Source organism: Anopheles moucheti, chromosome 2, assembly GCF_943734755.1.
Source record: "Anopheles moucheti chromosome 2, idAnoMoucSN_F20_07, whole genome shotgun sequence".
Lineage (NCBI taxonomy): Eukaryota > Metazoa > Arthropoda > Insecta > Diptera > Culicidae > Anopheles > Anopheles moucheti.
Window position 1 is genome coordinate 38,176,203 of NC_069140.1, and position 14,781 is coordinate 38,190,983.

At 44.3% G+C, this 14,781-nt stretch overlaps 1 protein-coding gene across 1 annotated transcript in view; it reads right to left on the reverse strand.

Annotated features, from left to right (window-relative positions):
* The window catches only part of LOC128299310 (uncharacterized protein ZK1073.1), a 37,684-nt gene extending 29,525 nt beyond the window's left edge, over positions 1–8,159 (reverse strand). The window contains exons 1-2 of the mRNA XM_053035231.1: positions 8,051–8,159; positions 3,048–3,263 (exon numbers count right to left, since the gene is read on the reverse strand). Coding sequence (XP_052891191.1) covers positions 3,048–3,110 — 63 coding nt within the window. The 5' untranslated portion in view covers positions 3,111–3,263; positions 8,051–8,159. The remainder of the gene's footprint in view (positions 1–3,047; positions 3,264–8,050) is intronic.
* Between the last annotated feature and the right edge of the window lie 6,622 nt (positions 8,160–14,781).

Below are 14,781 nucleotides of genomic sequence, written 5' to 3' on the forward strand. Positions count from 1 at the left end.
AAAACACGTTTTATCGTTGATAAGCTTCATTTAAAACCTGAAAACTTGAACCAACTACATCTACCAACTAATCATTGCAATTATCTTAATCTCCGGGTCAAATATTAAAACACCTTCAAGAGATGTCTTTTTATATGCATCATTTTCTCCTACCATTTACAAGCGGATACGCATAAACCCCAAAACTCATTCTTTTACGTGTGTGCTATTATTCACTCACTTTCGCCAACACCTGTTCTGTCGCACGCTGCTGCAAGGACAACATAAACGACCTCACTCGAACATCTCCTCGCACTGGCTGACAATGATAAATACCCGGCGGGTATCGTTGGGTCTGCTGACGTGCCTTCGCGTATTCTGAGCAAAAACACAATTACGCATTTGATCTACATCGCAACGGGTGGGTGAGCTTCTTCGGTCGCCCATTTTCGTGGAGGTGTCTAAATTTCACTCACTATCACACCATGTGAGACGGGATAAATAAACACGAAACAATGCTCCAGCCCAGCCAGAGCTTTAGCGCGCCAGCGGCGAAAGAATCCGCTACTCATCGTCGTTTCGTACCGAAGATACCGAAGGCAAACTGAAAAAATTACCAAGCAATCAGTCATGAGCATACGTTAGAAATAATCCTTCAGCTCTACGGGTAAAGCTCCAAAGTCGACCCAGCCGGAGAGGAGCAAAATGACAAGCATTTTTCCTAGGTAATTATATTTTCCTGCTGTGTGATGAGATGACATGTGACCAAAGGTAAAGATTTAACCATCAGCTCAGTCGAGGTAACTCATTCAGCATACTGCTCTTGGGAGATGGTTCAAGCGCTCTTAAGCTTTAATTTTTGAAATGCTCGAAGCTATAAACACATTTTACGTTTCAAATTTTTTGTACAATCGGTACTTCCTTCGTGGTAACTTTGAACCCGTGTTCTCCAAAAATTTAATTTCCGGGACCTGAAAAGATATTTTCTAAGGGAAGGAAAAACACTTTTATGATACTTCTCCTTCTCGTCTTAAGGCACTTTAAATGGTTTCCTGACTTACTGGTTGCTGAAGTACCAGATTATGTGGAACCCTTGGCAAAAGGATGTAACAAATTTGCATCTATCTTTCCGCATCCCAAGGAAGGAACTCTTTTGTTTTAAATACTTTAATGATTTTTTTCGATGAATAATTAATATGAGAGGAGCAGTATGCAGAAGCTGCCAACTAGCAACAGACCGAGAATTTAGCTTACAAGAAGATTTCCCGGAGCCTCTCAAGGTTTGTAAACCCGCTGCCTATAATACCCTATGATTTTGTCGAATGCACGCAACGGTTCATGAAGCTGTTATAGTATTACTGATTTAGCTCGTAAGCCGTAACGTCCGATATATGGAGTATGGTTTTTGTAAACAGATTATATATGTTTAAAATATACCAAACCATGTATCAACCTTACGGTTGGTAAGGTTACGTGTAGACCATAACTGACGGTCAAAGCATCCTGCTGATTTTCTTCGGTTTATTTTCCCACCACCTTCTACATCAAAGGAACTGTTTTGATCGTTTACAATTAAGTATACAAAGTATTGCAACAGAAACTTCTTGAGAGAATCTTGGAAGTTTCTTTAAATCTTGGAATCTTTAGAAAAAATGGCATAAATCTTTAAGAAATGTACGAGCTGTTCTCGTTTTCGAAATGAAATAAAAACTTGTAACTTATATAAGTATAAAGGTTCACATTCTTCATGTTCCATACCAAAAGCAATCATATTTAAAACTATCGTTCTGAATCAATGCGAATTTGCTCATAGATGGAAGGTAATACATAAAAAAAGAGATTATGAAATATGATATGAAACATCGGAATACATACTTAAATCAGCAAAAAAAAACATATATTTAAAGCTTTCTGATAATTGTTTCCGGAATCTCTCATGTCACACAAACAAATCAACCATAATCATTAACACTCTATAATAGGAACATGATGGGTGATAAATTTTGTAAACTTAATCAACATATTTCCCCTGCAACAGATTCAATCAGTTCTTCACAACTTAATATCGCCGCGTTAATCTCCAACCTTATCTGCTCAGCAAAATGTACCATAAATCCTAACAAGCTTGATCAACACTCACTAAGCTATCGTGACGAGCTATTTAGTCGCCGGTATTAAAGCTTTCGCGACCCAAAAAAGAAAACCCGCTTCGCTGTGACGGTCTCTACGCAACGAACTGGTAAGCGTCCGAGAAGCTCAATCCAATTAGCATAATGATAAACCATCATTTGGGCCGTCTTTATGGGGTAATTTCACGCCAGACCTTACAACGGAATTCGCTATGTTGGATGAGGGTTTAAAGCTCGCAAAATGAGGGGAACTATCAAAGGTTGCAACAGCAACAAAAATACAGTGGCCTTGTGCTTCTGGCAACACGGCAAAAACATTTTTCACGCAATTTCATACAGGTGTTTATGAAAAGCAGAACCAACCTTTCAAGCATTAAATCCAGTACTACTTAGCGCGAACCATCAATCAACCGAACTATCTGAACGAGTCCAGCAATTTGCTGCGCTTCGTCGGCGGTGTACCCCGAACATCCCAATTGCCTGGAATTTTCCAGCACTAAATCACATTTAGAGGAAAACGGAGAAAACAGAACAGAATAAATCGTCGCTCTCGGGGTTATTGCCGACCGAGTAAGCAACTGTTTGAAAGGTTGTCTCGTAAATAAAATGCTTTTACTCGTAGAATAAGCAGTAACGTTCGTGCCACAATCGAAGCGCTCTCGCCATTGGGCTGGACTGGTGGCCGCTACTTTATGGTTCGATTTGTTAAATTTCCATTCCCCTTCCAAGTCGTAGTGGTGGATGGGGAGAGAGATGGAGTGCGTACATTGCCCGTGAAAGTTATTACTGACACAGACATTAGACTGGTAGACTGTGGAAAAGTAAACTTGCCTTCTTAACGTTCAAACCTGTACACCTTTACACGCTCGGCAGTCATGAACTTCACCATAGTGTTACAAATAAAGATGAAAACCATCGCAAAAGTCGGTCGGTACTTACCTTCTCCATCAAACTTTCCGCCCGTCGTGCAAACGAGGCGCGCCGATCCTGTGCACTGCTCATGTTGTCAGCGTTATTCTCTATTACACGCTAGCCAGCCAAAAAACCGATGAGTTACACCACAAAAATGGACAACGCGTACACACTTGGAACACACTTTGTTTTTTATTTCCCTCTTTCTTTCGCTTTTTTATCTCACTTTAAATCACTGTAAGCCTGTAGGTAAGAAAAACACCGATTAAAGTACACTCAGCTGGGTAGTAAAATATCTTGTCAATTCCGTTGACGTAGGTTCACTTTTTGGTAGGACACACTAGCAACAACACAAAAAAAACCGTGGCGGAACAAATAACCAAAGAAAATCCTTTTTTTATCCAACACTATCCACCCTTTTACATCAATCTTGTGCCTTTGATGGCGCTGCCAGGCACAACGGTGGAACATAATTAATCAATCAATATTACATCCCTAGAGCATGTTAGGGGACGTTTTTTCGGGTACGATATTACCCTGTGTTTATCGGAGTCGATGGCTAATAAAAGAAGGGTACGCTTGTACAGGGTGATTGAAAAGCGCCTAAAGTGGTGGAAAATTGAGTAGAACTAATTTTATTTGCCCTTTTAACACAGTATACTTATAAACGTGTATCACAGAAACTAACGAATTAGCCAGTTTATTGAATGACATAATTTTTGTATGACCTCACAAGGCTGATAATAGTACTAAAACATAAATCACGTATGGAATGCGTCATTCAGCTCAATCTTTATTTAATTTCGGAAGTGATGTATGGTGCCCAATTACTGAATGTTTTAAGGTAGAAAAAGTTTTCAAAGCTTAAATCGAAATAAAAAAAAAACTTTTGATACAACGACATTGATTTAACAAATCACCGCCTGAATCAATTCACATGTAATGGCATGTTTCTGTTACATTTTTCATTAACACACTGAGTTGACTTCGAAATCAAATCCTTATCAGCTCGATTACGATTACGTGTACACGATTACACCGGACCTGCATTAATCATGCTGCAACACACGTCTTAACAATTGTACAAGCAAGGGGAGCTCTAGAACGGAACCAACGCAAAGTGTCAACAATCACCAACAATTACCACCATTGTACATGGTGCGAACGATACACGTGAAAGAATTATACTAAAATTCAATCCACCACCAAATGCACATTTGACGAGCGAAAGAACCCGGCTCCTTATCAACGCATGGCTTGTTGTTATGTTATGTCGCGTAAGTGAGTGTATGTGTACGTGCGTGATTTTTTTTTGCCACGTTAAACCCCACCCCGTCATGATAAGAATGTCGAATGTTTGGACATTAAGACGGCAGCTACAGCCTATGCACCGCCGACGGACAGCTGTTTGGCGGGTTGTGAAGCAGTCACCGTACGGCAACGCCAATGATAAATTGCAACAATCGACGAACTCCTGGGAACGCTAATAAGACACCCGTGACAGGCGACGTAAGTGTCAGTCAAGATAAAATTACCCTGAATCCACCCCGAAACTGGTTTGGGTACGAAATTATTGGGTGGAAAATCGTTAAACAGCTAGCGATAAGTGCGTACCGTACGGTGCCGGTACTGTGAGAGCTTTCGTCGTTCCAGCAACACGTTGTTTAGCAATGAAAACCCTTGTTGGCCTGATCCCGACTTCTTTCATCCTAATGGCTCATCACCAATTCGGTCAGCAAAGTGATTTATACATCGCGTCTTAGGCCGAAAAACATGTCCCAACGAAACCGCACAAAAAGCTCACCGGAATGGTCTCATAAAATTCGTATAACTGATCGTTATCGGAAGCGTAACAAAGCAACAACTCCGGCGATGACGACGACGACGACAAAAAAGCTCCATACCTCCACGATGCGTGTCCAACTGTCGTAAAGTGGTCAGTAGCAATTATATTCCCATCAATGGTACCGGCTTCCATGGCATGCTGTACAAATGCGCCCCGGACTGTCGAGGTGCCGGGTGAGTTTGTGCCGCTGTGCGAATGCAATATAAACCCAGCACCCGGTACCCAAGACCTTACAGGCAGTACATTTGGGTGAGGGTACGGCCGTACGAGGCACATAACGCACCGCCACAGAAACACGAGGACGATAAGTTTTAATTAAATCGAGCGCTCCACCAGCGCACTGGACGGGATGGCGATGTGAGTGTTGATAGGGTCGAGTACCGTAAGAAGACATCTAAACCCCGGCTGACGATGGGTTGTTGGAGCGCTGGGTGTTCGATACGAACTTCAATGTTCCATCGCCCCATACCGTTGTGGCATGTATCGTTTTCGTTAAATTACACAAAACGACCCGTTTTGTCATCGTTTGCCGTCGGCATAACCGGGAGGGAGCTAGTTTTGGATCTTGGTGAGCTAGTTACGATCGTAACCCTACCATCGAAGCTCTCACACGCACTCGGGCCTGGAACTCTCGCAGTACAACCAAGCCACTGGTGACGCTGCTGCATCCGAAAACAAGTAAATTAACTTTAATTACTATTTATTGCTCGCCGTTTGTTTATCGGGGCTTGATAATTCTAGCCTCTAGGGGTAGCACACGCTCCGGTGAACGATGGAACCAACCAGCAAAGAGCGCATAACTTAAGTTCTCATTTACGGTGGACCAGTTGAACCGGGAGCTCTGTGGTGCTCGGTAGAAGCTGTACGGTTTTATGTCACCGACAAGCGATCATTGGCGGTCATCTTGAGACGACGTGCGTGTCGGGAGGCGAGTTCTCGCCGGGAATGTCTAGCGCCACCTGCCACTGCTCCGTGCAATATGACTGATATATCGAACGATAAGCCACCCAATTCTTGCTCCAGGCACGTACACCGGAATGTGACTACCACTACTATCGAAAAACATTATCGTGTACGGAGCGTCCAGGGAGGGCAACAACAAACGACGGCTACAACGTCAACAATAAGGGCTACCTAGCCCCCCGGGGCGGGAATAGAGGACGGATTGGGAACCGGTGCAATGTAAACAAACAGAAGCACTACGAACGCGGCACGCAGCCAAACCGTTGCGGTTCCGATTTCAAATAGCTACGGGGCGTGTTCATTTGACTTTATGATTTTCCAGCAATTTGTTCGACCAGTATCGACGATCATTGAACTAACGTCAGGCAGCCAAAGAAGTTCGGAGTGTTCTACATTGGGAGGGGGAAGTAATTCTTACTCCAAAAAAAAAACACACACACAATATAAATTAATGGTAATCTTTGTTGCGACAAGTGTTGTTGTGGATAAGAGAACAACACCGAACCGAACAACTTTGGCTGCAGTTTTGTTTATGAAGTTCCATCAGAGATCTGTTTCTATCTCTCACACTCACAACACAATTATAAATGCAAGCATAAGCGGTTTAAAAACAACATCTTCTTAGCAACCAGTTGAAATTTCGTTCTTTTGTGTTCTGTACGCGCAGTTTTTGTTAATAAAGAACGAAGATAGTCGCCCTCCAAGCGCTTCGTCGATGTTTGTACAAGCTGCGCAATTTCGGAGTCACTTGCTTAGACAACTTGCGTTATCTTTACACACTTACGCAATAAAGTTCTCTCTACCCAGGTTAAAGTCACACTGTGGCGTACGTATCGAGTATGAGATTAGTTTGGTATTATTCTTGCTAAAGAAGTGATCTAGTAAATAGTCTTCTGATAATTTACTGATGTTTGAGGTCATGCACGAGTTGTTATGCTATTTTCCCCTTCATATTTTTTGTGCAATCATTTTGACGCATTTAATTCAAAAATAATTTCACACAAGCACGGATCGGTTATATTATCCTGAAGTAGCTTAACCGAAGCAAGATAGCGTCATCCGGTCATCTTATTGGCGCCCAAGGCAAGTTTCCATGCCGCCGACTGCCTTGATCACGAAGACGTGCCCAGAATATTATCAGTTCTTTTGTTCCGAGCGCTGTATCGACACGTGCGGATGATTCTTTCAATAAGCAGCTCACACAACTAAAGCGAACCAAGGAAAACATAGAAACAATTCATTGCCACAGCCCGCCCGCCTTGCATTGACAAATGCGTTTAACCGATGCGATTTAATTTGCTACTGAAATTGATCGATTCCGGTGATGGTGGCGGTTGCTGATCATCCCCACCGTTTGAAAAAGGGGTGTGAAACTGATGTTCACACCCACCCACAAATGTGCTCCGGTTTGGAATTGTTTCTAATGGTCCACCATTGCGCTTTCCGATCATTTCCCCATTCCTCGCCCTTCCCCACCATTGATCGTGCTCGGGCTGCTCTCTTCAAATGCTCATTAATCGGATCACTGAGCAGATGAATGGGCGGGTGTGATTGGGGTTGCGAGTAAAGTAACGGAGATTTAAAAACAATCACAATTACCACCCGGGTATTGTTGTAACAACCCTCACCGTTCTGATCGTCGCGATACATGACATGGCCGGTGGAGGAGATGCGTTTAACACAACTACCCCATGTTAAAATTAACCATTGAATCTCGATCTATTTTTCTTCTGTTTTCCTACCCTGCTACACCTCACGGGGACACACCCACACATACCGGCGGCGGCGAATTATCCTGAGGACAAGTTGCATAGGCCCAAAGGTGAAGTTCAAAGTCAACAACAAAAAAAAAGTCCCGATCGGTTGTGTGATGATGGTTGACGATCGGTCAGTCTCGAAATTCGTTCGTAGAATTTATGCAACAATGAATTTCACGAAAGACTAATTTTCCCTCTATGTCTCTTTCTCTTTTTCTCATTCCCGTTTCCACTTTTTCACCGTTTGTAGTAAATTCTTTTCAAAACATGTTAGTTTATATATTGTGGTAACTTTCTAATCCATTGGTTGGTAACACTTCCTTCCAAAGTTTTCATCTTCCGGATGGAAATTTCGGATTTTCCGCATTTGCACGCACACATGCTCACTACTAAAATGCATCCAATAGCCCACACTGGTGGAAAACTGTACCAACACACACACACACACACGCAAGCGAACCAACCCCAAGGGTTTGAAGTCCTTGTTTTTGTTCACGGCAGCGAAGTTCGTACGCTTTTCCACAGCGAACGCTCCGAATCCGAATCCGTCCGATCAGATTACACAAATCAAACTGACCGCCTTCGAATCGACGCAACGGCACAAAACACACCACAGCAGGAGGTGTGTTGCACGTTTGTCCGCAGTGTGTCGCTACTACGTTCACACCCTCACACCTGCTTGCCGCCCTCCTCTTTGCTTCCGCCAACCTCCAACAAGCCCTTCCTGTCTGTTATGTGGTCTGCATCAGCGGTGAGGGTTTATTTCCCTTCGTCGGCGTTGTCTTTTTTTCTTGTTACGCCGCTACGTACGTGTCACGAAACCGGCGATCTTGATTCTAACGCCTTCTGCAACACGCCTATCCCCCCACGCACACACATAAATGCCGGCCGTCACACACCACTAACACAACGCCACCGACAGCATGATCGTGTACCGTCTTCGATAGATCATCCCCTTCGTATGGTTTCGGAAGGGCGTCGGTAGGGGACCGGGGTGAAAATGATGAGAAGGGGAGGGCGAAGGGGATGAAGGGGGTGGAAAATAATTACCTTCTCACTTCAGTTCCACACCCAGAAGACGTCACTTTACGTTGTCCGAAGTGCAGCATCTCTTGACACCAAAACCATCTGCAGACGTTTGGGGTGTGGAGTTGTGGGGTTTTGTTGCCTCTATATTTTTAATAGTGCGTCGTGCGTTCCATACTAATTGCCGGTATCAGTTTGTCTACCATTTTTTCCCTTATTTGTGTGGGTGTGTTCTCTTGTTTTTAAATATAACAAAAATAGCTTTACCAATTGTTTTGATCTCTCTTTCTCTCTCTCTCCTTCTTTGCGTAATTTTTTCTATATTTTTAAACACTTTTAGGTATATTTAGTAAAGGGTTTGTTATTGTTTTATTTAATAATGTTATTAATTATTCTCACCAGAGTTAATAAGAGATTTCTTTTTTTACATTTCCTTCTAATGGACACTTTTGTTTCTCAACCAAATCACACACTTGCTTCTTTGCGACATATTGAGCAAGTCGATAAATTGTAAGCTGCTTGTGCTACATTTTCAACCAGCACTGTGGGCAACAATATTTATATAAAGCAAAATGTCAACGGTTTCTAACCCGAATTTAGCTCCCCCTAGACCGGCGATAGAAATCAAACACACGCGTGGAAAAGGGCTTGCAACAGTGGTGAAGTCATAAAGTAACATCTTGCATTCGTCCGGGTATAAATACTTTGGCCAGTTGGTTATATTCTTGCGAGTTTGCCGAGAGGTGCCGTTTCATCACCCCCAGAACGGCCCAGGTTCGGGGTGGTCGATACGTTTGAATCGTACCAAACGCATAACGGATGCAGCAACGCATCTGAGGGTAGATATTTGAAAAAGAGAGAAAAAAGCCGCTGTTGTCCCCTTGCCTAGTTCGGATTACGGATCGGTGTGACAATTTTAGATTTCATTTCTTTTTGTGTGTTTGTTTGTTTTTTTTATGTTCTCTGTATCTTTCTCGGAGAATATATATGACAACAGCTCTTTAAGTTGCATGGACCGGTGAAGGTAATTTGTTTTCTTTCTTCATTTAATTTTAAATATATTTTTATATACTTGATGAAAACACTTCACTACCAAACAAAGGCTATACGTGATACGTCACTCAGTGTAACGTTTTCCCTCGGGAGTCACGCTGAAGACTCCCTGGGTTTCCCTTAGAACGTGTGCTACCGCATTTCTCATTGTTTGTTTGCCTAATGGTTCTGGGCAAAGCACTCTGCCCGATTTTCCGAGATCAAGGCACAGCGTAACAGTCCATGCCCGGGGTTCTTCGAACATCGTTCTCGAGTCCCGGGGAAATATGAAAATCTCAACCGGCACCGAAAGGCAACCTTGTTTTGTTTGCGTGCGCCCGGTGGCCCAACCCGGTGCCGGGCAGAAACATTGTCCGTGTGCGAGTGTGTGGTTTATTTTCGGGCGAAAAACATCGATCGAGTGAACGTTGGCCACCGGGAAGGCAGGTGAGTGATGCATTATAATGCAGACACGGTGAAGCATACGGGCGGCTTAACAGGAGAGCAAACTTCACATCGTACACGAGACGAAACGTTTCATCTCTTTGATTTGGCCCCCATTAAGCATCATGAACGTTGGAACCAAGATGCAGTAAAAGCCAGATAATTGAGAGAATTTCTTTGGCAAGCTACCAACAGCAACAGGTTTTTGCTGGGATAGCAATCAACAGGAAGCGAGATTTTTTTACGCTTGTCTGCCAGCAGGGAAGGTGATTACTAGGTCCTTTTACTCCAGGGACTTTAAATCGATTGAATTGCCGGTTATTCATATTGTGATCACTATAATGCTCTTCCTAATTTCTAATTTCCGTTCAGTACAAACCAAATGTACAAGTTATCCTAAGCAACCAATTAGCGCACTTAATAATGCTATTTTTCTAGTTGATACTGCCAAATAAGCTCTTAAGCAGCTTTCGTGTAGTTAGTGAAACGTTAACATAGGTAACTGCAAGATTGCTTTTTCAAGTAAGACAACAATATGTTGCAAACAACATGAAATACTCCTGAGGGTGTTATACTTGTGGGATGTTCTTTTGTACATTCTGATAATTAAAATAAGCTTCAAAATTCCATAATAGAATAGATCTCTTTTAAAGCAGCTGTAAAGTGTAACAAAGGATCAGCCTTTGCTGAAAGAGCCTTAAAATAGCAATGATCTGTTTGTTGCAAACTTTTTGGGGAGAATGTGGATCATTTATTCGTTTGTGCGATAGCGTGGATTGAGGGTTGCGTAATGTTCTGAATACGCACGTGAACTTGACACACGATGACGTGAACTTGACATCCATTCAATTCCAGGGTGACGAGTTTGATTTACTTATGCATCGTTGCCAAATGGCGATGATTAGGTTCGTGTCACGTAAGGTGCGTTCTCTTCATATGTTTTATCGGTTGGTTCTCCACAACCCCATAAGTAAAAAAAAAAACAATCAATCGTGACAAGCAATCGTCACGAGCGCTAATCAGCTGCTGGGTACATCACTTGACATGGTTGTAACCAGCTCGGACGCAATCGTACAGCATCACGAAACTAGCTTTCATTAGTAGGAAGTTGGAACCTTTCCTTCCACACCATGGTCCCGTCGGTCTGGACTGGTTTGTCCCGCTGCAAGCGAATGTCTAATGGGTCGGCTTATTATCGTTCAATTTGCACCATTTAGTAGTGGACCGCGTTTGTTGGCATACTCTGGTGGTGCGGCACTTGCATCGGAATAAGTTCCACTTGTAATATGGAGCAGCTGCGTTTATGATACCACCAGGAGCATTGCAGCGATGGCCCGTGCGGTGGCCGCCGTCTGTGGTGGCAATTGTGAAAAATCACGACCAACCGCTCATTTCTGGCAATTTCCATTACAACGAGATGATAAGTGTTACGTGTGGCACGTCAGCTGAACCATCGGAAGTACGCTTCCCATGTTACGGTTTGGATCGTCCTCTTTTGACCCGTCGTATTGCGCACACATCAACTACCTGTCGCGTATCGTCGTGGACGAGAATAGAAAACGGATTGTATAATTTATCATGTGCCTCTCAAAGTCAGATGCAGATGACACGATCGTCTTCTGGGCGATATCTCCACAATGCGCATGGGTTATGCGGCAAGTTCGGTTGCGAAATCATGACTGCAATCAGTGAGGGATCAATCCCCTTGGAGGCCCAGGGCGGAATTTTTAAAGAGGGGCCTATAATTTTGCTACGGCATTGTCGGTGTTAGGGAGGTGTACTTCAACCATGATTTAACAACACCAGCAAAGTCCCGGAAAGAAAGCCCCCTTGCGTACATCTCAGAGTTCTGTTGCGTAGCCTTGTAAACGGACCTAGTAAGCAAGTCTATATATATATATATATATATGTGACTTTAAAGTATAAACGAAGTTACACCAGGCTTTCCGAATGTATAGTACCAGGAGAGCATACCACGGAAGAGGTAGCACCTTGTACAGCAATTTTGCTCGAAAACCACCGAAAAACTGCTTCAAAAACTACCAGTTTTCGAATGTTTAGTACCAGGAGAGCATACCACGGAAGCAGCGGCGGACCAAACGGTAGGCGGAGTAGGCGGTCGCTTAGGGCCTCGCCGTGTTGGGGGCCCCAAACAGCTTGTGCCAATTGTGCGATTTTTGGAAATTTAGCAGCAGAGCTAATTTATAGCACAAATTCTAATTTAACAGGTAGAAAATTGATCGAAAATATCCTTAGATTTTATATATCCTTGGTTAGATAATTTTTTTTTATTTGATTAGCTATATCGGGCCGGTTACACGGCTACGGAAGAGAAGTATGCAGTGCAGTGGAGGATCAATCCTCTTGGAGGCCCAGGGCGGAATTTTTAAAGGGGGGCCTATAATTTTGCTACGACATTATCGGTGTAAGGGAGGTGTACTTCAAACATGATTTAACAACACCAGCAAAGTCTCGGAAAGAAAGCTCCCTACATCTCAGAGTTCTGTCGCGTAGCCCTGTAAACGGGCTAGTAAGCTAGTCTATATATAAACGTTTGTATGCGCTAAGGAGAACCTTAACGCCACTACTTGGATCACATTTTCTACAATTTACGTACATTTACGAATCCTGAGTAGTCCAACGCCTTCTACGATTTTTCGCCCAAGGTACAGTTTTCAATCGGTTTACTTCACGGTAACAATCAGAGAAATTTCTTAGAAACCTGTTTTGCTCATTTTGATGTTTTAGGCGATGAACAACACAATTGTTTTCAGATTTCCGATACCAGGAGAGCATGTTTTTCCAGAGGTGACATCTGCAGCTTGGGACAAATTTGCCCATCACAATTGCTATTGCATACTATCAAACACGTGAGAACGATCGCTAATAAGTAATAACAATAAAACGGAAATCGCTCATCTCGCTTAAACTTTCCGTCGGTTGGTACGAAATTCCATACAAAACCAGCTGTTTTCCGATTTCCGATACCAGGAAAGCATCCACGGAAGAGGTAGCACCTTGTACAGCAATTTTGGTCGAAAACCACCGAAATGTATGCAATATTTAAACACTAACTTTCCCGTTGGACGAAAGCAATTGTGCTGGAAAACCGCCGAAAAGTATGCAATTTTTGAACACTAACTTTCCCGTTGGTCGTGAAAAATTTCTTCGAAAACTACCAGATTTCGAATTTATAGTACCAAGAGAGCATCCACGAAAGAGGTAGCTCCTGGTACTACGCCGTAAGGTATGCAATGTTTATACACTATCTTTGCAACTAACTTTCCGCCGTAAGGTATGCAATGTTTATACACTATCTTTGCAACCAACTTTCCGCCGTAAGGTATGCAATGTTTATACACTAACTTTTCATACAAACCAGCTGTTTTCAGATTTCCGATACCAGGAGAGCATGTTGTTCAAGAGGTAACATCTTCCATCCCCCTCCCCCCCTTCCACCACCAAAATGGCGCGCAAGATGGCGGACAAAATGGCGGACAAGATGGCGGACAAGATGGCGGACAAGATGGCGGACAAGATGGCGGACAAGATGGCGGCCAAGATGGCGGACAAGATGGCGGCCAAGATGGCGGACAAGATGGCGGACACAAGATGGCGGACACAAGATGGCGGACAAGATGGCGGCTAAGATGGCGGACAAGATGGCGGACACAAGATGGCGGACAAGATGGCGGACACAAGATGGCGGACAAGATGGCGGACAAGATGGCGGCCAAGATGGCGAACACAAGATGGCGGACACAAGATGGCGGACAAAATGGCGGACAAGATGGCGGACAAGATGGCGGACAAGATGGCGGACAAGATGGCGGCCAAGATGGCGGACAAGATGGCGGACAAGATGGTGGCCAAGATGGCGGCCAAGATGGCGGACAAGATGGCGGACAAGATGGCGGCCAAGATGGCGGACAAATGGCGGACAATATGGCGGACACAAGATGGCGGACAAGATGGCGGACAAGATGGCGGCCAAGATGGCGGACAAGATGGCGGCCAAGATGGCGGCCAAGATGGCGGCCAAGATGGCGGACAAGATGGCGGCCAAGATGGCGGACAAGATGGCGGCCAAGATGGCGGACAAATGGCGGACAATATGGCGGACACAAGATGGCGGACAAGATGGCGGATAAGATGGCGGACACAAGATGGCGGACAAGATGGCGGACAAGATGGCGGCCAAGATGGCGGACAAGATGGCGGACAAGATGGCGGACAAGATGGCGGACAAGATGGCGGACAAAATGGCGGCCAAGAAGGCGGACACAAGATGGCGGACAAAATGGCGGACAAGATGGCGGACACAAGATGGCGGACAAAATGGCGGACAAGATGGCGGACAAGATGGCGGCCAAGATGGCGGACAAGATGGCGGCCAAGATGGCGGACAAGATGGTGGGCATGATGGCGGACAAGATGGCGGCCAAGATGGTGGACAAGATGGTGTAAAAGATGGCGGACAAGATGGCGGACAAGATGGCGGACAAGATGGCGGCCAAGATGGCGGACACAAGATGGCGGCCAAGATGGCGGACAAGATGGCGGACAAAATGGCGGACAAGATGGCGGACAAGATGGCGGACAAGATGGCGGACAAGATGGCGGACAAGATGGCGGACAAGATGGCGGACAAGATGACGGACAAGATGGCGGACACAAGATGGTGGCCAAGATG